We start from the raw sequence: 25774 nt of genomic DNA, 5'->3' as shown, positions 1-25774 counted from the left end.
ATTTAACTTATCTATTATTCTTTCTATGCCAGCAACATCAAAGACGATAGGGTCCACCGTTAAAAAGTCAGTATCGGGATAGGTAGGGGTTACAGAACAAACAGCTTTGAAAAAAGCAGAAACAAATACAGAGCTCAAAACATTGGCGCATTGATCAAGTTGGATTAGTTGATCGCTTGAGTCTTCAAGGGAGATGGCTTAATTGTCTCTTTCGTTGACTGCGCTGAAAAATTGCCTAGGGTTAGGAGTTAGAAGAGATGGTAATGTAGTATTGAAAAATGAATACTTGGCGTGGTTCTCAAGAGTTTAGAATGCATTGCTGAAGATCCTATTTGATCACAGAAAGAAAATACCACTTCTCATATGGCTCGTCTCGTTGGTAGCTGGAGTCGGCATGGTTTGAATGTGGTATCTTCGTATGCTTCCAAGATATATATTTTCGCATAGTCGCACTTTGCTTTTTAGGAAGACGCCAGTCGTTGCGCCTTAAGAAAGTAAAAAGATGCTAAGCAGAGAGCCAGAGAGTCAGCAGAGCCAGCACTCTTCTACGCTGAAGAGTGCTCGCGATAGTGTTTTGCAATAAACGATAAGGCAGAGACGCTGTACGTTGATGCAATAATCACGCTTATCTTGAAACCTAATCGAACGCCGTAGTCCGGTCTTTTGTTCTGCTCATTACAAGTTATTGCGCATGTTCTAGCAATAATGCTTTATCGTTTGAACGCAAATGCTCAAGTATTGGGTGAAAGTCATTATCTTTAATACTAGAAGTGCGAAGAGCGCGATAGAGGAGCTCTAATACGCAATGCTGCTGCACGCACACGCGGAACGCACATGTACATACGTTTACACCGATACTTATACGTGTCATAAGCCAAGAAAGATCAGACTGAAATTCAGCGAATGCGCAGGCGAGCCACCCGCTACCGCAACTATTGGAGAGACCAGAATGTTGTGCACGAAAAGTTTTCTCTCTTTTTCGGACAGCAGATGAAGCAACTGTTCAAGGTGAGAACACTTTCATGTCTGACATCGACAGCGGATTTAAAATGATTTTTTTTCTGCAGCCTTTCTACCTCGTTGACCGAGAACTATACAAGAAGCATGGGCGTCTCTTCGGGTAACTTTGCTTAGATACCTTCCCCTCGTGCTCTTGCACGAGAGGTAGGGTGATTGTAACGGAACAAAGCCTCAGCGTTATTCGGGACGCACTTGCTCGTCGTCTGCACAGATCCTTCGAAGATGGGAAGCCGGTGCTCTTCGTCGCTGAACCTGATCTTCTCAAGTTGATTCTAGTTAGGGACGCTGCACTGACCCACAAGAAGGTGAGCATGTGAGCGTTTGCATTTCATCAGGGTGTGTGTTGCTCGGTTTCACTGCATCTGAGTTGACTGGGCCGCTTGAAGTACGTACTCGCTCAAGAGCTGCATTTATAGTTTATGCAAAACATATAGCACATTCAATGTGACTATCGATACGTAGATATGAAATGTTTAATTTCAGCTTGGTAAAGCGTAAATTGAACGTAAGGTATTCTGAATTAAAGGATACAGCATGGAAGATGGCATTACAATGTGCTTGTCGGCTGGCCGGCTTCGCTATAAGTTCACCCCTGGCTTACTGAGAGCATACAATGCAAATACAACATTTTGAATAAAAAAATTTCCATATTTTACCTAAATATATATCAAACTGAAATCCAGCGTTGTGTCATTGTGCTCCCGTCCTTCCCGTAGGGCGCACTGTTCACCTTCCTTTCAAACTCAGCCCTGGATACGCGAGCCGTACCGTTATGCTCAGCGTTTCCAGTACGGAAGGAAATACATTCAGGTTGGAAGCAGAGTGTCTTAGTGGGCGCTAGAAGGCATCATATATACTAAAACAGGCATCAGGCGGATGTGATGTATAGTACGAGCGCATACTTGCAGCGATAGTGTAAAATTAAACACGAACGGCAACAAGCAAAAAGGAATAGTGTGTGTGAGATCGATAAGTCATTGCTATGAATACGGCTGCTAAACATGCTAAGCACCGAATTGTGCGTTCACTCCCCCAATCGCATAACCGTCACAGGCACTCGGGAATGTGGTAGCGGGAAAGAATTGAATAAAGAAACATTATTAAAGAAATAAGAATAATCCCTAATGGTAGGGCGCATAGTCCAGGGCTCCGCTGGCTCTTGCCATCTTCTCAGCTCTCTGGATCAGCTTGAGCTGGTCGTTGACGGCCGAGCTGGACAGCAGTGCCTCCCATTGCTCCCTCGTGGTGTTCGTGTCGTGCTGTTCTATGTTGTGTAGCGTGCACGCCCACGAAGTGTAGTATAGGGTTGGTGTGGCCCCGCACCACGGCCCAGGCGGCACGTCAGGACGGGCCAACGTTGGAAACGTATTGGCAGTCCCTGGCCTAATGACCGTCGCCTAAGATTAACAGCGTGCTTCCAATATTCGCAGTGCCATTCTGATTCCTGGCCCAATGATGCCCTAAGGTTAACAGCGTGGCGTAAATATTGGCTGTGCCATTCTGATAGAGATCCAACGTTGGCCCACATTATACAGTCAGTAAACACTATTGCACTGCCGTTCAACAAGGCGAGAACTATTGGACCGACTTTCGTACGGATTTGCCAATATGGGTTACTAGTTGGCTTTCTTCGGAGGACACTGGCCCGTAATAAGCCAATTTTTGCCTTGTCGGTTTTTAGTGCTCTACGACTTGCTGAGATTGAACAACGTGTTTTGGAAACTAACGCACTGACCACATGCCCACTGCGCAGGAAACGGAAATATGTTTGTAAGCTGCGACCCCCTGTGGAACCACCTGTGGTTCTTCCATGTTAACTCCATGCATGGCACACCGGCATTTTAGCACTTGGCCTTCACCAAAATGCGCCCCCTAAAGAAAAAGCCAGTGCCCAACGTAGCAAGCAGGGAAGTCGCATAACGGGCAAATTAGCCGCTCCTTTATTGATTGTGCATGGGAACATGAGCTTTTCATAAGAAGCAATGGTATTCGCCTGCGCATTGTATATTTTGCATGTACGCTCCGCGGCTTTGGAGGATCAGGATTCTGAGGAGAATCGAGAATTACAGTGCCACAGAGCTGATGGAACCGTTTTATATTGCATCGAGATGGAGCGCATATGTATTAGTGAAACTTTTGTTTGTTTGTTTAGCATGCATGGCGCGTTGCGGTGACATAATCATCATGCTCGTATTCCAATATATTTGTTTGTTCGTGCATGTGTAGTAAGCTCCTTGTATGAATGCCCCTGACAGAAAAAAAATTAAGTGCACGTTTTGGCTTTTCCGTGTCAACAACCTCTCGTCTTTGCATGTATTTGGCTCAGCGAATTCTGGATTTTTTTCCTAACTTTCCGTCCTTCAGCTCCCACTTGCCTCTCCCCCACGCACCCACGTGAGCTTGGTCAATGCTGTGCTGTGGTCAATATTGTGGGGTGTATGCATATGCGTAGGTTCGCGTAAGTGCCTGTGGGGAACCTACGTACGCCAGGCAGCGGCATCCTCTGTCTTTCGATTTCATTGGGGTGGTGGATATCGCAAGCGACTCCCTCTGTGGTAGTTCATGGTGGCTGAACTTGAGGTTGACCGGGTCCTCTGCAGCAGGCATGATGAGTGCTCGGTTATGAACGAATCCACGAGCTGCTCTGTCGGGCTGCAGGTTATCCTTAATGAGAGTGTGGACCAGTATCGAGATGATGGTTTGGGTGATGTCCTCAGTGTCCTCCTTGGGTATTTGGGCTCGGACTTGTGCAGCAGGTCTTCCGATTCTTTCTTGTAGGAAGTTGTGGCAGGCCTGCTGGGTATCGTCGTGGTTTGTTAGCGTGTTGGCCTTCGCGGATGGCTGACGCGATGGCCAAATTTTCGGCTTCCGTGATCGTGCAGGGGAGCGTCGATCCAGCGGAGGTAAAGTGGCCTCGGTGGTCGCATACCACTGCCACTGCGCCCTTGTTCTTCGTCCCACACATGGCAGCGTCCGTAAAACGGGCCGTGGTATGGAACCTGAATGTTTTCTCCATGTGCTGGGCCCTTGCTCTCCTCCTGCCGGAGTGTAGGCTAGGGTTAATGTTGTGTGATATCAGGGCAACGTGATACCTGTTCTAGACGTGCCGAGCTGTCGAGCAGGTTTGTTCTGTTCGTGTTGTTATATAGCTTGGAACCCCAAGGTTTGTAGGACCCGCCGGCCCGTGCGAGTCCGCGCAAGTTTTTGTTGTTGGGAGACGTAAAGGCCTTCTGTCAATTCGCTGAGGGTGTTGTGTAACCCTGAAGCCAATAATTTTTCAGTCGACGTATTCATCGGCCTGCAGAGAGCTATATTGAAAGCCACCCTCAAGAGCGTGTCGGCCTGTTTCGTCTCGGACTGTGTGAGGTGGTAGTAGGGTAGGCTGTATGTGATTCCGCTCACCACCAAGCTTCTGACCTGTCGGAGGGTGTCACCTTCCTTCATGCCTCTGTTCTTGGATGATACGCGGGAGATCATGCGTGATATCACCTTGACACTGGTTTTGAGGAGCGTAACGATGTGTGTGGCCTGCAGGTTGGACTGCATCCACATGCCCAGCAACCTGAGCAATGGCTTCTCTGGTATGAGGTGTACCTCGAGCTTTCTTGTTGGGCCTGCGGGGACCGTGTGGTTACCCCGGCATCGCCAGACTCGTAGGAATTCAGATTTCTCGGGGAAGCCTTGTAGTCTCCGTTGACTGACGTATTCTTGGGTGAGGTGAGATGCAGTTTGCAACCGTTCTTTTTCAATGAGGGCCCTGTTGTGGTCCAGAGTGTTATGTCGTCTCGCCGATGGCGTGCCGAAGACCTACGTCCTGCAGCTTTTTAGAGGCAGATCATAGCGACGTTGAAGAGAGCGGGTGAGTGACAGCTCCTTGTGGTGTGCCCTTGTTGGAACGGTGGATCGCTAGAGTGTGGATCTTCTTCAGCTCCACCGTGCGGTGGCTCAGGAAGCTCTGAACGTACTTGTGCGTTCGCTTGCTGGAGTTGGTGTTGGCGAGCCGTTCTAGGATTCCTTGGTGGCTGGTGTTGTCGACAGCCCCTTTGATGTCGATTGCTAGGAGGGCGTGTTCGCAGCTGCGGGGAACGTGGCTGAGCACCTGTTCCTTGATTTGGAGTCGTACGTCTTTTACAGACAGGCCGGCGCGGAAACCGAACATGTGTCCAGCAGTTGTTTGTTGTGTTCTATGTACCTCTGTAGTCTCGTGTTTACATTTTTCTCGTACACCTTGCCGAGGCCGGACGTGAGCAAAATGGCTCTGAGGTTTTCAGTTGCCAATTTCTTGCCCTGTTTGGGAGACGTTATTATTCGTGCTTGCTTCCACATCGCCGACACCGTACTTTGTTCCCAATCTTGGTTGAGAAAGGCCGTGGGCGCGGAGGTGGACATGCTGCAGAGGTGGTTGATCATGGAGTTCGTGATGCGGTCCTTGCCCGCCGCCTAGTGTTACGGGTGGTGGCTGCGATGGCCGCTGTCGCTGTCATTTCATTATCTTTGATAGGTTCGTCCATTAGTGGGTTGGGTTGTCCTCTGTAGGATGTTCTACGTGGTTGTGTGGGAGCGGGATCTCCATAGCACTTGGTCTTAATGTTGTCGATTAGGTTTCGTTGGCTACCTTGTAGGTAAGTAGTAACCGCTCCAGGGCTTTGTGTCATTTTCCTTTGGTTTTGGCCGGGTCCAGGACGGCTTTGAGTATGTGCCACATCTTGGCAGCCACATCTTGGCCAGGGTGCCACCGAAGGAGTCGCAGAATCTATACCAGTTCCCCGAGGTGAGTTCCATGGCATATTGTTTGGCTTCCGCTGTTATTTATGATATGCATGTTCCAGAGGTGGATGAGGCCCCGTTTGGCATCCCACAGGTGTAGTAATTGGGGATCCACCTCTGGGGTCTCTTCCTTCTGGCGATTTCCTTTGTGTGGTGCTTATGTCGATAGAGGTTGTCGCACTGGTCTTTCAGGTTCGTGATTGTGTCTACGTCATGTTCTTAGGCTTCCCTTATTTTTGGCCAGTTAGTCAGTTTGACTGCGACGATCCGCCTGCGCAGGCTTCTAGTCTGTTGTGTTCAATATGTAGTGATCGCAGCCTAAGTGTTCGAGTGTGTTGAACCATTCGGTTCGCGTGGTTTGTGTGATGAAGGCTAGGTAGGGAGTGTCGTTCCCTTCCGTCGTCGATGTATATTTGGGTCTGTGACGAGTGCGAGGTCATCATCATCATCAGCCTGGTTACGCCCACTGCAGGGCAAAGGCCTCTCCCATACTTCTCCAACAACCCCGGTCATGTACTAATTGTGGCCATGCCATGCCTGCAAACTTCTTAATCTCATCCGCCCACCTAACTTTCTGCCGCCCTCTGCTACGCTTCCCTTCCCTTGGGATCCAGTCCGTAACCCTTAATGACCATCGGTTATCTTCCCTCCTCAATACATGTCCTGCCCATGCCCATTTCTTTTTCTTGATTTCAACTAAGATGTCATTAACTCGCGTTTGTTCCCCCACCCAATCTGCTCTTTTCTTATCCCTTAACGTTACACCTATCATTCTTCTTTCCATAGCTCGTTGCGTCGTCCTCAATTTGAGTAGAACCCTTTTCGTAAGCCTCCAGGTTTCTGCCCCGTAGGTGAGTACTGGTAAGACACAGCTATTATATACTTTTCTCTTGAGGGATAATGGCAACCTGCTGTTCATGATCTGAGAATGCCTGCCAAACGCACCCCAGCCCATTCTTATTCTTCTGATTATTTCCGTCTCATGATCCGGATCCGCCATCACTACCTGCCCTAAGTAGATGTATTCCCTTACGACTTCCAGTGCCTCGCTGCCTATTGTAAATTGCTGTTCTCTTCCGAGACTGTTAAGCATTACTTTAGTTTTCTGCAGATTAATTTTTAGACCCACTCTTCTGCTTTGCCTCTCCAGGTCAGTGAGCATGCATTGCAATTGGTCCCCTGAGTTACTAAGCAAGGCAATATCATCAGCGAATCGCAAGTTACTAAGGTATTCTCCATTAACTTTTATCCCCAATTCTTCCCAATCCAGGTCTCTGAATACCTCCTGTAAACACGCTGTGAATAGCATTGGAGATATCGTATCTCCCTGCCTGACGCCTTTCTTTATTGGGATTTTGTTGCTTGCTTTATCGAGGACTACGGTGGCTGTGGAGCCGCTATAGATATCTTTAAGTATATTTACATACGGCTCGTCTACACCCTGATTCCGTAATGCCTCTATGACTGCTGAGGTTTCGACAGAATCAAACGCTTTCTCGTAATCAATGAAAGCTATATATAAAGGTTGGTTATATTCCGCACATTTCTCTATCGCCTGAGTGCGAGGTGATATGGTTCAACTAGTGCTTCTATCTGGGCACCCTTTCTGTCCTGCCTCTGGTACCCCACAGCGTCTTCTTAATGTTGAACTCGCCTATGATTACCATGGGGCTGTCTTTGGCGAGGCGGAGGGGTGTCCCTAAAGAGTTTGGCTATGTTGGCCCGGCTTTGGCTTGTGGGGGCAAAAGATGCTTAGGACGAAGGCGCTCTGTTTCTGGTTGCCTTTGTAGACAAGTTCCAGGAGTAAGTGTACTACGTCTACGTCATCTATGGGTTTGTGTTGTATTGTTGTGATGTTTCCGTCTAGTAGTGTGGCTACCTTCTACTTGTCGTCTTGACTTGTAGGGTATTCCTCGTAGCCATGGTAGTTGGTTGCGTGCCGGGCTCTTAATTGTATGGCTGCGATTCCCGGTGGCTTTGAGGAATGAGCAATCGATTGTGTCAGCAGCCCTTCTTTCCTTCGGTACCCACGGCAGTTCCATTGCCAAATTTCTAAGTTTTCTTTGACTTGCCTTTTTGGTCTGGGCATTGTTGGATGTTGCGGTCGGTGATGTTATGATCTGGTGTATTTGGTTTGGTACTGCCACAGATACGGCTTTGTAGAGGTTATGTCGTTGTATCTTTTATGGAGTGAAGCTCGTCCTTAAGCTTGCTGTCTACTGCGGCTTCCATGTGTTTTATTGTTGCCTCTGTGCGTTGTATTGCAGCCTGTGTTCTTTGTCCCATCTGGGTGTGTGTAGCGTCCATGAAGGCTTGCATCTAGGTGCTTATGGCATCGACACGTGTTTCTAGGTCAATAATGGCCAGGTGTGCTGCTATCTCTAGTGGTATTTGCGTGAGCTGTATCACTTGTTCGAGTTGTCTGTTTTCTTGTGTGAGTCTTTGTATCTGTGCGCGCGTGGTCGCGAGTTCCTCTTCGAATTTCATAGATGGTGGCGTCTATGACTTTTTTTACGAGGGGAGGCTACTGCTCACCAGCTTAACTTACCGCGGTTGTTGGTGCTGTCTGATGCTGTTGATTGGGCGTCGACCGATATCGCCGTCTGGGCGACCGGAAGTGAGGCCGGAGGCGCGAGCAGGAGCGGGTTCTGGACGTCGGGTTGGAACCAGACCGGCATCTGTATTTGGTCGACGACTCCGAGTATCAAAGTCGGAGTTCTCCCGCTCGGAGCTGAACCACCACGGAGCGAAGGTCAGCCGCCTTGGTCGACTGGGTGACCGGGTGGGGCTGTCGTTGAGGCACCCGCGCGATGCGGACTTCGCGGGTGCCGAACCGAAGATTCGCCATAAGCTCTTCTTCGCCGGTGCCTGCGTCGATGTCGTGTACGATACCTTTATGTATGCCCGCGGGTGTTGATAGGTACACCTTCGCAGGGCGTGATAGCCCCTGGAAAGTGACGCTCATAATTTTGAGGGTGGCCGCCGTGGCCTCGTGAGGGGTGCTTACGATGATGATGTTCGAGCCGTGTCACAGGCGGATGATGAAGTCGTCCCCCTTGCAGGTCGGAGCCCCTCCGGTGGCTTAGACGATAGCCTTGGCCACATGGTGAGCCTGCAGTTTTGGAACTATGAGACCCGGCGTCGGGCGGATGATGATTTTCATGTCAGTGCGCGGGAGCGCAGCCGCACGTCGGCGAGACCTGCTTCAGCCGCACGTCGGTGAGGCCTGCTCCTTGCAGCCGCACGTCGGCGAGGCCTGCTCCTTGCAGCCGCGTCTTCAGAAATAGGTGCTCGGGGTCCACGCTCCTCGCAGGCAGCTCACGACGTGGCTTTCGTGGCGGCGGCTGGCGCCTGGCTTAGAGCTAGCCCTAACGGCCTGGTTTTCGATGCCGTTGTTTGCCCGACTGGGTCTTGCTCAACACTCGGTTGTTGCTTTTGCAGGCGGCGTTTGCCATGAAGGGAAACGACCGTTTGCCACTAGGATTCTTGATTGTGGAGCTACTACGAGAGGACGGAAGACGGGCCGGGCAAGGGCTCGTCAGGCAGGGGTCTCGGGTGACTATCGGATGCAATTTCCATGGTTTCCGTAGCGATGGGTCGATGGGCAATGGTGCCTGGGTTTCATGCGATCGTAGCATTTCGGGCTGGGTCGCCCCCACAGCTCACCGTCGACGCGGTGGCTACTTGCGGCTCTCCGAGCTACCACGCGCAAGCGTTCGGCGTTAGGGCTAACCCTAATGTCGGCGTGGCCGAACGAATGTAGGGCTCTCGTTGGTCGTAAAAACTGCGGCTCATAATAATAATATTTGGGGTTTTACGTGCCAAAACGACTTTCTGATTATGAGGCACGCCGTAGTGGAGGACTCCGGAAATATTGACCACCTGGGGTTCTTTAATGTGCGCCTAAATCTAAGCACACGGGTGTTTTCGCATTTCGCCCCCATCGAAATGCGGCCGCCGTGGCCGGGATTCGATCCCGCGACTTCGTGCTCAGCAGCCCAACACCATATCCACTGAGCAACCACGGCGGGTAAAACTGCGGCTCACCGAAGTTTGGTTGCGTTGAATCCCCTTGATGTTTACGAATATATTCGGCTGATCCCACTGGTGCCAGGAAATTTTGGGTGCTTCGAAAATTGAAAATCATAGAGCCGATGCGAACCACGTCTGCACGCCTCGAGCGCTCGCACCGCACCCCGTGGTAACGGGACGGAACAGCTATCGTCTACTTTTCCGGCTGTTCATGATAAGCTACATGGTGTTTTCACACAAGTTTCATGGCTATATAGCGTGAAGAAAGATTGCACGTAATTAGGAGCTCGGCTGACTGCTAGGACAGGGTCTAAAACATCGTTATTATAGGGGCATTACACTCTCTACACACGCTGGCAGAGGCGTGCAGCACATGGCTAAAACCTTTCTTTCTCGCCTTGTCCTCCAGAAGCTCTTGTGGTCTTCTCCTTCTATATTATGCAGCGGGTTTCCGCGTCTGTAACGTCTCTGTCAATATAAAGCGCGTGACGTTGCGAGGTAGTCCTGGATAGCTGTGTAAGCCTGCTGTGATAGCGTAGCAGCTGAGATCGGCACATCAAGAGGCAATTTCGTCAGCGTTTACACGCATAACTACTAACAATGCTGCAAGAATTTAATTACGTTCAAGCAGACCGCTACACTACATTGTGTAGTAGCGGAGAGATTATGCGCTCTCGCTGAAGACGTTTGCAACGAATCGAGGCACTGCTAGTATCAAGAATTGCTGTTATGATTAAAAAAATAAATTCTGGGGCTTTACGTGACAAAACTACGATCTGATTACGAGGCACGCCGTAGTGGGGGACCCCGGAAATTTGACCAGATAGCGTGCACCAGATAGCGTCCTTAGCGTGCACCTAAATCTAAGTACACGGGTGTTTTCGCATTTCGCCCCCATTAAAATGCGGCCGCCGTGATCCCGAGATCACGTGATTAGCAGCCAAACATCATAGCCACTAAGCAACTACGGCGGGTATGTAAATCCACTGGCTTAAATAGGTCTATTGAAAGCAGCCCTGTGTATTGGAACAGGAAAGGTACTTTGTCCTTGGTTTCGGCCCAGAAATTCAGCCTTGCGCATTTTATTTTCTCATTCAACTAGGAAGTAGATAACACGATGAGAACGCAATAGGATTTTAACTGTGATGTGTCCTTTCCAGGCTTCAGTTGACTTCCAATTGCAGGTCCATTGAATTAACGTGTCATATCAAAGCGGCAGCGCGCATTAAACACAGCTAGCCTAAAGTGTTTCATTTGCAATTCTGATTAGAAGCCTGGCTATGATTCACGCAGAACCCTTTGGAAGGGCTACTTCAGAGCGGAATATTGCCTAGGAATATTCACCGAGTGATGACTCGCGCAGACGATGGCGTTGACACGTGCACTTATTTATCCTTTTTCACGGGACTGCATGTTACCCACTAGCAACTTAACGTTATCACTCAGCGCAAGACACGCCTGCATGATTTGGAACTCACTCGATCGTTATCTTTGATTCTATCTGTTGTGCATGTGCTCGCCGAACTTTGCGTAATAAGACGGCATGCGCGACAAGAATTGTGATGTACTTTCTGGAAGGCACGCGGGCACCAGCGATTAAGCTGGAATGTTCGATCTGTGGGTCAAGCCAACATGCTTGACCCGCAGATCAGATTTCGACGATCACTGACTGTGTTCGCCGCTATCATTGCAATTATAGTGTCCCCTGCGTTTGTGGGCACAGGCTCACCCAATAATAAGGTTTGTGATTCAGTTTTGTTACTGCGTTTATCGTCGTCACTACGACGGCACAGTATGCACGAGATGGTGGTATTTTGGGACTCAAGCGATACATTTCCTTTGAGATGGGCGGTAGCCCGCCACTAAGAAACTGTAATCTAGAAAAAAAGCATCGATGGATTTGGCATACCAAGGCGCATGTTATAGGACTCTATTAGCAGTGAAGTCACAGACACTTGAAAACAGCATGTCCTAGAGGAGGTGGCTCGGTGAATTTACCACAAGTGCGGGACACGTAGTACTGAGGACGAAAGTCTACAACGCGAAAAAAATAAATATTACTGTTCTGCATATTTGAATGGCTCACAATAGAGAGAGGCAAGCTGTAAGTCATAAAGAAGGTACCTCACGTCTAAATTTCAAACTGCGTCGCTAGGTGGTGACAATATTTGTTTTGCTTTTTCGTGGTATCAATGACCCTCAAACTTTTGTTTCTTATAGTACGAGGGTGAATCAGAAAGAATATTCGCCGCTTTTTTAGCTAAATTGCTGCTGTAATTTGAAGTCGACATGCTCATGCTCAGCGATGGACCTTTCTTGGACCGGCCTGGCCTTATCTGCCGGTAGCTCCTCGGTACGGCGCTGGTGTCAGTTGTTCAAGATGGCGGTTTTGCTTCATACGTCCATGGCGTACAAGCAATGAACTGCGATTCATTTTCTATGGAACAAGGGACGAACACCCATCGAAATACACTGGAAAATGCAGCCCACGTATGAGGAAAGGCGCCTCGCTTTGAGAAGTGTGAGGTGGTGGTGTTGTGAGTTCGCAAAAGGGCCGTGAAGACTTGCGTGACAATGATCGTTTGCGGAGGCCGCGTGCGTCGCAGACTGACATTTCCTGCATGGATACAATGCTGAAAGCGGATCGGCGTGTGCACCTCAAGGACATTTCCCGGGAGCTTGGCATTTCGTTTGGGAGTGTTTACGCCATCGTTCACGGGTCCTTGGGTTACCGGAAGGTTTAATTTCGGTGGGTGCCTAAGCAGTTGGATGACATGATGAAAAGGAAGCGAATGATTGCTTCACTGAGTTATCTGCAATGGTATGCCGAGAAGGATGAAAATTTCCTGGACCGCATTGTTACTTGCGATGAAACTTGGATACTACATTTCACGCGGGAATGGAAACATCTGGGTTCGCCTGTGACACACACATACATACAAAGAATACGTTCAGCGTCATCTGTTGGGAAAGTGATGTTTACGGTCTTCTGGAATCTCCGAGGACCGCTCCTGCTGGATTTCATGCCACAAGGTGCAACCATCAATAAAGACATTTATTGTTCCACACTGTCACGTCTGCCAGCTGCCATCAGGCGAAAACGCCGAGGAATTCTCGATGAAGACAACGCGGTTATCCTCCACTACAATACGAGGCCACGTGTTACAATCAGAACCTCCGACGAACTCTGGTAATTTCACTGGGAGAGTCAGGACCACCCAGCATACAGTCTGGACCTCGCACCTAGTGATTTCCACGTTTTCGATCCGCTGAAGTTCCTGGCAGGACACCGATTCACGTGCAACCATGAACTTGGTTAAAACACGTCGGCGGGCCAGTTGGTTAGAATCCATGATAGAGTGTATAAGCGCGACTGAACGAGGACGTCGAAAGAAACATATACACAGAGAAGCGCTGTCTCTGTGTATCTGCTTCTTTCTGCGTCCTCGTTCAGTCGCGCTTATACACACTATCATGGCAACGATGAAGCCAAGACAGCAGTCTTATGGCAGCTCCACACTCAGCTGGATAAATTCTACCATAGGGACTTCTCAAATTTAGTGTTGTGATGCGAAATATGTCTCAAGCGGTGTGGGGATTATGTGGAAAAATAATGTTAGGTACCTAGAATAGTACGTTATATTTGCAATTATCTTTATGTACCTTATGTTGGCCAGTGTAAAATAGGAGCAAGAACTTTCTGACGCGTCCTCGCACATATGTGTCGTCCTTTTACGATATGCCACCTATTCAGAAAATGTCTACCTTCTGCCACTTTGTGAGCCCGTCACTGACACTAGGGTGAAATGCAACAGCAGAGTCCCAGAACGGAGGTATTAATATTGCGACGGTGTTGTGACACTTAATAACCAAACATGTAACTCCTTTTTCACCAACTTGAGACCAGACTAACAAGCAACACTCCAATCAAAACGCTAGGATCTAGCGCAGTCATCAGTCGTCGAATCTGACCTCATGGATCAATTGGATGAAATGCGTCCGGTATTTATACATATAATGTCCCACCATACCTTGCTGAGTGAACATTGGTACTGCGTATATTAGAGAATGTACAACACAGTTAACGACGCGTATACGATCTAATCAGACGCGGTCCTTTCTAATCAGAATCGGCGCTTTGCTGTATGATTGACGATAACAGTGGAAATATTTCAGGTACTGTAGACGCGTCTTGTATCGTGCGAAAACTTCATAACAGTTATACCTAATCCGGTAGAGGCGAGCAGTGGAAAAAAACTAAAACCACGAGGCACTGTTATACCGAACACAAGGCCTTCTGTCAAATCGCTAAGAGGCACCACATTAGAACTGTATGGCTTCCATTCGATGGCTAGCACCGACAAGGCGCAGCTGGAAATTCTGCAACTGGGTACGCAAACATCAGCGCCATCCCCTATGAGGGCGCTGCTGTTGTACTTAAAAGACACGGGACTTTCTGGCAAATTGGGACTCCACACTGTGTGACGTAGGATTGTACAGTGACACTGCGTAAAACTAGGAACGCCTTTGCAGGCTGCGTGACAGTGCCCACAGAAACAGTTCGTGTGTATCGTGTGTACGTGTGTGCGTAAGTGTGTGTATGTTTTTTTCATTATTTCTTTCATTTTTTATCCTTTTATTTCTCTCCTCTATCGCGTACTCTTGCCCCTCCCCCAGTACAGGGTAGCCAACCTTAGATAATCTCTGGTTAACCTCCCTGTCTTTTCTTTGTCTTTCTCTCTCTTTCTCTCTCTCTCTGCAACTGAGACATGTGCTCGCGCGGAAGGAAACCGAGTTCCATATATTTTTTTGCAGTATTATGCACACAAATGAGAAACGTAAGCACACAGAGCGATTGAGAAAGATGGCTCGTGCGTCGGTAACCACCGGTGCTAGTGCCCCTTCCTCTAATCAGCCGGATGGAGATTTATTCGCTTCTGCACTGGGATCAGCAAAATGCGGTCCCTTTATGTTTGGATAGAAGTTTGTAGCCTTTGACAGACAGTCGTGGATATGATACAGATTTCCCCTTCATCGCGTCTTTGCGTGAAGTAGCCTGAGGGTACCTGTAAGCCTTATGTAGTCCAGTGTATCATAGGAATCTCCCATAGCTGTGAGGGTAAAAAAATAAAAAAATTGGAATTACTTTGATAGTTCTTGAACTTATACTAGGGAACATTGGTAACGGCAGTGGCTTGCACCGTCTCAAAAGACCTCTGCAGCTTCGTCTACCGAATCCTCTGGTCAACCTCTTCGCCCTTTCTCTCTATAAACCTTCAACTTTCTCTCTCTCTTCCTCATTTTCGGAATGTACTGTAACATAAGACAAAAACACGGGGGTCAGCGACCTCTATCAACATGCAATCACATACAACTCTTCCTTCTGTAGGCACATCCGTCAGCCCTACAACTGTTCTGATGACGTCATCATTCTTAAAATAGGAGAGACGCCAACCGGTACGACGACTATGCGATTCAATAAATATGTATATTACTATAGTTACTGTACTATATAGTTTTTCTTGAGTGGCGCAGTACAAGTCGGGTTTTTCTAATTTTACTACAGCAGCTGATCCCTGTCCGTAAGCGCATACTTTGCCCGATTGTTCGAAGTCATGCCTTAGCCCCTTCCATCGACGGTAAGGGCAGTGAAAAATAAGTTTTCCTTGTGTCTTTTTCTTCCAGGTTGCGCAGTTTGATGACCCCATCTTGGGAAATCTGATGGTCAATGTTGATCCTAAGCAATGGAGAAAACTTCGCTCAGCGACGTCACCAGCATTTACGACAGGAAAACTACGAAAAGTGAGCTCTTTCTTCACGGCTGAATTGATTTGTCTTGAACACGCGTGCTGCATTAATGAGGTAACGTAAATAAATGTAAATACCCATCTGTGCAGGCATAAAGGGCTAAGATTATAGTAATGAAAAAAATATATGTAGAAAGAGAGAGATAAAAGTGTGTAGGTAAGCGTAACGCAGTGCGTGACAACTCAGTATATCTCACAGTATGCAACTCAGTATATCTCACAACCTGCATATCCTTAAGGAGCGTAGCGGCTCCTTTAAGACCTTCTGTGTTGGTGACGGGCTCGACCAGCGTCGGAGGATTTTCTCCCCTCAACAGGGCAAGTGCCAGGTCTATACAGCACAATCGATAATTTTGTTTCTGTGACCGCTATGACGGGATTATCCACAGAGAAGATGCCTGGTAGCCTCCTTGCAGCCACAGTTCTCGCGCGCAGGACTTCCGGTGATTCCAGTGCTGAATGTGCATGTATGTGTCAATGCCGCACCGACTCATAGGTGGAACAGAAGTGTGGCTTCACCTCGTGGTATCACTATGGAAAGACGGCGCTGTGGACGCGGATCAACGTACGCTATGGAGACTACTGTTGAACTCTGTCGAGCTTCACTGTGCCAGGGCAAGCTCATGCGGCAGTGAGCGAAACCTTGTTGCTGCACTTGTTCGCGACGGTGACATTGGTACAGAGTGAACACAACAATGGCGGGTTGATCTGGCGGCCTCATCTAAACGATCGTTCCCGGACATCCCGCTGTTGACTGATATCCACTGCAGACGATATAGTGGCCCTTGTCGATTGCGTGGTGATTAAGTAGTCTCATTTGACGAACTAGTTTCTTAATAGGTTCATGATTAGACGGCGACTTAGGACATTGGCTAGCCCTCAGTGTTAAAGACATGCCTGGTGCCGATTCCAGCGACAATGCTCTGCGGACATAAATTACCACTGAGATGCCTTGATTTTGTTGATTACCCATCCTACGCTAATAACCGCTTTAGCTGCTGAGCTTATGAAGAAAACACTTATCCGCGTAAAAGCGAAAGTGTTCATTCTGCATAAATGAAGGAGCAGTATACCAAGGTCTGTTAAAGAGTTTAAATTAGTGCCTCATCTTTTTTTTTTTTGATGCCAGGAATCCTCGGTAGGGCTTGGAGCCAACCTGCACCCACTTTAACCAGTGGGGAACTTTTTTCTGTGAGCCTGACGCTCGATGATAAAGTTCTAAGGTGAACAATGACAATATCGATACTCCGAACGTGGTCTAGCCGCAGAATTGGAGGCGAGATGGTGCTATAAAAGCCAGGCGAGGTGACGGATGCGCATCCTTCAAGTGGCCAGAATAATGCGTATTGTGACAATGGGAATAAAATCGGATCCCTCGGTTAACCCCTTTATTCTGTTCACGACATAACGAGGGTCACGAATCCGGCAACATTGATGCCTACAGGTAACACGTGTGGGTTCATTGCCCAGTTGCTTTCACCAAAAAAAATCACGTACTCTTAACATCTGCGGCAGAAAGGATGTTCCACATCCACCGCCAAGGTTTGCGAGTGATGTGATAGCGCTGGCTAACACTTCCAGGGTTAGTTGTAGTAGTAACACATAAATACCCCAGTAAGTGGATGGGAAGACGGCGCCGTGGTAGCTCAATTGGTAGAGCATCGCACACGTAATGTGGAGACGTGGGATCGTTCCCCACCTGTGGCAAGTAGTTTTTTGATCCACTTTAATTGCCGTTCATTTATCATTTCTTTAACTCAGTTACTAAGTACAAGTAATTTCCCTTGTGTTTTCCTTGGTGTCTTTGTTCGTGGGCTTCTTATGATATGATTAATAATATCGCGCCCCTCGGTTAACCCTCATTATTCTCGTTTACCCTGTATATATGGCGGTTTTACACCAAGCAAACTCCTAGCACTCCCCGGACAAGAATGCTTCTACTAGCATGCACGTTCTTGAGCGCCGAAACAACCACCTGCTTAATTTCTGACAAAGGTTTTTCATTGCTAAGGCATGCAGCAACTTCGCATCAAATTATGCTATCATCTCTATGTTATTTATGAAATTTAAGATATTAAAAAACCTAAAATTTCATTTACGAATTGATGAATGTATGTAATGTATGTCGGTGACCTAGCTGGTACAGTCCGAAAAACGAACAGCGCTAAAAACGGGGTCAGGCAAAAAGAAGATAGCGCACTATCGTGTACCTTGTTTTGCAGGCCACAGTTCTAGCAGCCCAGGTAACAGTGCAGATAACCGCTGTTTTCCAGCCAGATCCTCCAGCGAGTGGTACGGCCACGGCTACGTACGGGAGAGGGCGGGTACTATTTTGCAAGTCGGATATCGCTCAGCCATGCTTTCGACGTTGTGGGCATGCTATATTATTGTAGATTAAAAATACATGAACAAAGCTTTGCGCTAGAATTTTGACGGTATCGTATGATGGCAAACTTCACTCACTTTCGGTGACCTGCTCTCCGACTTGTTTGCAGAGACATCTGGAAGAAAAATGCGATCATGGTATTGTAATCATCACGCGACACACATTCTTATTTGATCGCGCTCGGGAATTAATGGGGCAGACAGTCCGAAGCAGGGCTGCTTCCTGCTTCGGACTGCCCATGTTAAGATTATGGCATCCGCAGTTCGCAGTAAAGTAAGGGCCAGTAGCTCCGAGAACTTTGAAAGTGTCGTGTCTTCTGGCATCAGCCTACTCTGAAGATTTCAGAGGCGGTTTAGTTAGGAAGGGCTCTTTTAGAAGCACGTGTGACGACGGGGTAGTTGAGCCTCAGCTAGGTGACTGTCCAGGGCCGTCTTGTGTTGTGCGATCGGGCAGAGACGAAGTGCACTCGTTATGTACAAAATTATCCGCCAACTTCGTTCGGGACGTCTCATCCACGGCCCCCTCGCCTCCTCCTCGTATCCATCAGCCCGTTCCCGTTTTAAAAGTTCTTTTCCGTTAGTCTCATTCTTCAACATTCACCGGACTGTTGAGCTGCGCGGCGGCCTCTATCAATCCTATATTTATGTTTCCGCGTGGACTACGAGACCATTCACCCAGCTTCCCTCCCACTTGTTTGCTGTGGTGGCTTCTTAGCTTCCCTGGCCCAGCACCCGCGTCTTCGTTATAGTTTACCGTGCGCAAATCAGCGTTCTCCAGGTCTATCGTACTGGTCCTATTTTTTGCGCTGTTTTCGTTCCTAACTTAGTGGGTAAACTAGCTTAACAGCAAGGACTTCTCAAGATTACTAAGTTAAAGAAAGTCAGAGAGAAGGAAAAGATAAACAAGAAACAAAAGGAGGGGGGCGCTTATTATTCGTTACCAAGACAGGCAAATTGCAATATTTTTCGAGTGCTTTTCTTCCGCGCAGCGTGGTCGATGATTTGGTCAAGCACCAGAAATGAGGAGCCGTTCGACGAAGCGAAGGCCCGGCAACGAGCAACAATGCTCCCATGCTTTATGCACGCGCTCGTCCCAGCTTAATTTGTGTTTGGAATATTGAGAGCTGATCCCCCCTCAGCAGTTATGGTTACCACGACCCAGAACGAGGTATTGGCGCGCCATGAGTGGGGCTCCAATGTTCTGTGCATGGGAGAGGGGATCGGCCCCATGACGACACCTCTCCCTTCCTGCTAGTAACAGCGCAAAATGTAGACAAGAGACGAGACTCTTCTGTCTCGTCTCTTGTCTATATTTTGCGCTGTTACTAGCAGGATAGAAAACCAACAAGCCCAAGCTGCTATTCTACTTCTCCCTTCTTTTGGACCGCCACTGACCCTCGCCTTGCTTTTACATTGAAGCTTGCCCTTTCATCCATGTCGCTCTTTCGGAGCCCACCTCCTGAATGAATCTCTCTGTTCCATTAGTGGTTGGGGATGGGGGATTCGTCAGAAAATTTTTTAGGCAGGTGGGATTAGAACTTCCAACTTCCCACACCAGTGGATGGTGGCTTGTTCTACAGTTTCCACACAGGACAGATAATGTAGAGCAGGGTGTTTAACAGAACGTGAACCTGAACCGAAATGAGTAACGAAACGAAAATTTTGGCCGGTACTGAACCTGAATCCGAGCCGATGTTTTTTAAACGTGAACCCAAATTGGAGTTTGGTTACCGGTGAAACCGTACCGGTTAACCAAATAATGGTTACCGGTTCGAAACGAAGCGGTCTAAGCAATTGAATGGCGCGAAGGGAAGAAGTGCATTAGATTATGCAAATCTGGTTTCCTTTCAGTCAGATCGGCCGACTTTCCACCTGATCTCCGTCGCCGTGCGTCGGCCCAGATGTTGTGGCGTATATGCCAGAAAATCATGGCTCCTGAGCCGAGACGTTTGCGGTTTCTGACTCAACAGTGCTAGCTGCGCTCTATGACAGATGCATTCTTTTTCGATTATCTCCGTAGGACCGCCTGTTGTGCTGCAATTGACTTTGTGGCTTGTCCGTTAATCGGGCGGCTCAAATCCGTCATAGAAGGAAGGAAACTCGACTGTTCTAAGTAAGATCAACTTAAAGGACGTGCACGAAATGATATGCGGAGCAGAATAAAGATGAGCTCGCGGACGGAATGCTGCCAGCTAAGAGCGGTAATCGCCGAACTCCATGCGGCCGCGAGTGCATATCGCAGTCTCGAAAAGGCAAACATGTCCTCTCATGTTTGGACGGAATCAAAGAATGAAAATAACGTTTATTCAGGAAACACCAAGGGTATACATAGTCGTCGGCATTCACATGCACGTGTTGCCGTAATCTTCGTGCTGTCAGTGAGTTCAAGCTGATACGTGCGACGCATGCGTAGCTTGCAAGATACAATCGTGAGTGGGGGAACTCGAAAACTGTGGGGGCCGCGTTCAATAGCTCCTATGGAGCAGTTGAAAATTGCTTTGAATGTAGAGCAAAAGACTGCGTGGAATGTGTATTGCTCCTTGTCTCTAGTACTATTCTACAGGCACTGCTGTAGATTTCAGCAACCGGAGTGGAATTGCGTCAAAATTCGCGACCGACAACGCGGGCCACTAAGAAAGCAAGACAATAAGCCAAATTTGTGTGTTGCTATCTCAAGTCATGGAAAAGCCTTGGGAACTATGCAAAGGGGGAAGGCAGCTGGGGAGAATCAGGTAACAGCAGATTTGTTGAATGATGGTAGGCGGATTGTTCTAGAAAAACTGGCCACCCTGTATACGCAAACCCTCATGACCTCGAGCGTACCGGAATCTTGGAAGAACGCCAACATAATCTTAATCCATAAGAAAGAGGACGCCAAAGACTCGAAAAATTATAGACCGATTAGCTTACTGCCCGTTGCCTACAAAGTATTTACTAAGGTAATCACAAGTAGAATCAGGAACACCTTAGACTGTGAACACCTTAGACTGTCAACCAAAAGACCAGGCAGGATTTCGTAAAGGCCACTCAACAATAGACCCTATTCACGCTATCAATCAGGTGATACAGAAATGTGCGGAATATAACCAACCCTTATATATAGCTTTCATTGATTACGAGAAAGCGTTTGATTCAGTCGAAACCTCAGCAGTCATGCAGGCATTACGGAATTGGAGTGCACACGAGCAGTATATAAATATACTGAAAAATATCCATAGCGGCTCCAGAGTCACCGTAGTCCTCCATAAAGAAAGCAACAATACCAACGAAGGAAGGGAACGATGTAACACGCGACACTCCCTACCTCGCCTTCATCACACAAACCACGCGAACCGAATGGTTCAACACACTCGAACACTTAGGCTGCGATCACTACATATTGAACATAACACTACAGACTAGACGCCTGCGCAGGCGGATCGTCGCAGCCAAACTGACTGACTAACCAAAAATCTGGGAAGCCCAAGAACATGACGTAGACACAATAACGAACCTGAAAGACCGGTGCGACAACCTCTATCGATATAAGCACCACACAAAGGAAATCGCCAGAACGCAAGAGACCCCAGAGGTGGATCCCCACTTACAACACCTGTGGGATGCCAAACGGGGCCTCACCCACCGCTGGAAAACGCAAAAGAACAACAGGACAATGGAGACATGCATAGTGTAAATAACAGCGGAAGCAAAACAATATGCCACGGAACTCACCTCGGGGAACTGGTATAGATTCTGCGACTCCTTCGGTGGCACCCTGGCCAAGATGTAGCAGCCCAGATGTGGCACATACTCCAAAACCAAAGGACAAGGACACAAAGCTCTGGAGCGGTTACTACACGCCTACGAGGTAGCCAACGAAACCTCATCGACGCCATTAAGACCAAGTGCTATGGAGATCCCGCTCCCACACAACCATGTAGAACACCCTACAGAGGACAACCCAACCCACTAATGGACGAATCTATCAAAGATAATGAAATGACATTGGCCATCGCAGTCACCACCCGTAACACATGGCGGCAGGCAAGGACCGCATCACGAACTCCATGATCAGACACCTCTGCGGCATGTCCATCTCCGCGCCCACCACGGCCTTTTTCAACCAAGGCTGGGAACAAAGTATGGTGTCGGCGATGTGGAAGCAAGCACGAATAATAATGCCTCCCAAACAGGGCAAGAAATTGGCAACTGAAAACCTCAAACCCATTTTTCTCACGTCCTGCCTCGGCAAGGTGTGCGAGAAGAATGTAAACACGATACTACAGGGATACATAGAAGACAACAAACAACTGCTGGACACGTGTTCGGTTTCCGCGCAGGCCTGTCTGTACAAGACGTACTACTCCAAATCAAGGAAGAGCTGCTCAGCCACGTTTCCCGGAGCGGCGAACACGCCCTCCTGGCAATCGACATAAAAGGGGCTGTCGACAACTACAGCCACCAAGGAATCCTAGAAGGGCTCGCCAACACCAACTCCAGCGAGCGAACGTACAAGTACGTTCAGAGCTTCCTGAGCCACCGCACGGTGGAGCTGAAGAAGATCCACACTCTAGCGAACCACCGTCCCAACAAGGGCACACCACAAGGAGCTGTCACTCACCCGCTCTCTTCAACGTCGCTATGATCTGCCTCTAAAAAGCTGCAGGACGTAGGTCTTCGGCACGCCATCGGCGAGACGACATAACACTCTGGACCACAACAGGGCCCTCATTGAAAAAGAACGTTTGCAAACTGCAGTTCACCTCATCCAAGAATACGTCAGTCAACGGAGACTACAAGGCTCCCCGGAGAAATGTGAATTCCTACGAGTCTGGCGATGCTGGGGTAGCCACACGGTCCCCACAGACCCAACAAGAAAATTCGAGGTACACCTCATACCAGAGAAGCCATTGCTCAGGGTGCTGGGCATGTGGATGCAGTCCAACCTGTGGGTCACACACACCGTTACGCTCCTCAAAACCAGTGTCAAGGCGATATCACGCATGATCTCCCGCGTATCATCCAAGAACAGAGGCATGAAGGAAAGTGACACCCTCCGACATGTCAGAAGCTTGGTGGTGAGCGGAATCACATACAGCCTGCCCTACTACCACCTCAGACCGTCCGAGACGAAACAGGCCGACAAGATCTTGAGGGTGGCTTTCAAGACCGCTCTCTGCCTGCCAATGAATACATCGACTAAAAAATTATTGGCTTAGGGGACCAATTGCAATGCATGCTAACTGACCTGCACAGGTAAAGCAGAAGGGCGGGTCTAAAAATTAGTGTGCAGAAAACTAAAGTAATGTTTAACAGTCTCGGAAGAGAACAGCAGTTTACGATAGGTAGAAGGCACTGGAAGTGGTAATGGAATCTACTTAGGGCAGATAGTGACGGTGGATCCGGATCATGAGACTGAAATTATCAGAGGAATAAGAATGGGCTGCTGGGGTGGGTTTGGCAGGCATTCTGAGATCATGAATAGCAAACCGTTATTATCCCTCAAGAGAAAAGTGTATTACAGCTGTGTCTTACCAGTACTCACATACGGGGCAGAAACCTGGACGCTTACGAAAAGGGTTCTACCTAAATTGAGGGCGACGCAACGAGCTATGGAAAGAAGAATGATGGGTGTAACGTGAAGGGTTAAGAAAAGAGCAGATTGGGTGAGGTAACAAACGCGAGTTAATGACATCTTAGTTGAAATAAAGAAAATGAAATGGGGGGGGGGGCATGGGCAGGGCATGTAATGAGGAGGGAAGATAACCGATAGTCATTAAGTGTTACGGATTGGATTCCAAGAGAAGGGAAGCGTAGCAGGGGGCGGCAGAAAGTTAGGTGGGCGGATGACATTAAGAAGTTTGCAGGGACAATATGGCCACAATTAGCACACGACCGGGGTAGTTAAAAAGTATGGGAGAGGCCTTTGGCCTGCAGTGGGCGTAACCAGGCTGATGTTGACGATGATCTCAAGTCGTACATGTAAAAGGAGATTCAGTTATTCGAGTCTGTTTGCATGTAGAATTGATGCAGCGTCCATTCTTACTTACGAGGCAGTACTCGCGGGTACTCGGTTTGTCTGCAAATGCGTGCTTGCATGAGCGCGATAGGTGTAATATAAATGTCATGGAGTTCTTTTAGCTGTGTCTGACGATGTGCTTTAGCGAGAAAACTTTAGCTTGGCATATATATATATATATATATATATATATATGTATATATGTGTGTGTGTGTGTGTGTGTGTGTTGTATTGTGGATGTTGTAATGCACATTAAGTAGCATGTGCCTGTGTTGAGATGTAGCGTGCAAGGTTTTTCAGTGTACATAACAGTTTGACATTCCTGAAGTTATACAAGCTGGTGTGTTGTATTCATTTCATTTCTTAATTTGTTGATCTCATCGCGAACTTGCTTAACTATTCTCTCAGTTGTTGCGTTCACTAAAGCTGCGAATAATGCATCTCAGAACAAAAATCACAAGATTACTTATTCAGCAATGCTTAATTTCTATTCGTTTACATAACAAGTGCCTAGTTTCACACACTTATTAAACATGATATCTTATGATAAGCATAATAAGAGGTCATGACACTCAAGAAACAACGCATTAACAGATCCCTGTCCACATAACGTTCTTGTATTGTGCATGTCACAAGTTCTCGCAACACATACTTGCTATCTTTGTTGTTCTAGTTCATAAAGGCACATGTGGTAAACTTAAAATAAATAGAGCAATACGCCTGGAAGTAAACACAGTGCATAGATATGTGTGTTTCAAGTTATAACTACAAAAGAACAGAGAAGTTTTCTGTACTTATTAGCATCAACTTTGACCAACTTTCCATGTTCTAAGGCACGTAACGTCATGTCGTGATTCTTCTAGGTAAGTACCTGCACACACAAACCGATCGTTATGGGAGTGGTATCTCGTGAAATTATTTAGGCTGCAATTTGAAAACTGGAGACAAAAAGCAGCGTTCTATGGGACATCCACTTCGTTGTCGCCCTTGCGGCACAACCGGCGCAAAAATATTTATCATCGTAATGTGCAAACAAAGGAGGTTTAAGTTTTGACTCCGACCTGATACAGAAATAATGTTCAAAAAGCTTGTTAGCATTTGAGAAAGCTAATCCACCCGTTAAAACTATTCTAATGTCTAGAAAACGGCCTCATAACAGCGACAGCACCTATTCACATTTGTTCTATGTGTGAACGCACCAAAGCGATGGACCAATTCTTCATTACCATTACTCCTTCCAACCTATCCTGCCTACAGTCGAACGGCATCCATATATTGGCTATATATTGGCTAGCTGCTATAATGTTCCTTGAGGTGCGTGATATTGACGCAGCGAGATATCTCTTTGTTGGCCTCATTAATATTATAATCGGACTATATTACATACAGGGTGTTTCAGCGAACACTTTCAAAAATTTTTAAAGGTTGCCTGTGGCAGATAACACAATTCTAGTTGACGAGGTGGTCTACTCGAAGCTGTGGACACTGCTCTTACAAAAAAAAATTGAAATGCGTTATCGCCTAATTAACACAAATCACTGATTAAGTTTTAACTAATTACCTTAGGAGCCATATTGAATATTTGCAAATTCTAGCCGTGGGGTTGGCAAGGTGGATCCATTCAGAACGAATTCTCAGGATGACACCAGTTTTAAGATAGTAATTCCCGAACATTGCAGAGAAATGCATTGGCGTTCCATTTACTTTTGTGCCTGAATGCATAAAACGACGTCTTGTTAAGAAAGTAACCGAGGTTTGTGTTAGC

The 25774-nt window shown here is 47.7% G+C and overlaps 1 protein-coding gene across 1 annotated transcript in view; it reads left to right on the top strand.

Moving 5' to 3' along the window:
• The window catches only part of LOC142573170 (cytochrome P450 3A24-like), a 97933-nt gene that overhangs the window by 21155 nt on the left and 51004 nt on the right, over positions 1-25774 (top strand). Inside the window, exons 2-5 of the mRNA XM_075682739.1 lie at positions 912-1008; positions 1068-1120; positions 1232-1325; positions 15505-15621. Coding sequence (XP_075538854.1) covers positions 912-1008; positions 1068-1120; positions 1232-1325; positions 15505-15621 — 361 coding nt within the window. The remainder of the gene's footprint in view (positions 1-911; positions 1009-1067; positions 1121-1231; positions 1326-15504; positions 15622-25774) is intronic.

The sequence above is a fragment of the Dermacentor variabilis genome, chromosome 2 (assembly GCF_050947875.1).
Source record: "Dermacentor variabilis isolate Ectoservices chromosome 2, ASM5094787v1, whole genome shotgun sequence".
NCBI lineage: Eukaryota > Metazoa > Arthropoda > Arachnida > Ixodida > Ixodidae > Dermacentor > Dermacentor variabilis.
Note: the sequence above shows the minus strand (reverse complement) of the source record. Positions and strands in the feature narration are given on the sequence as shown.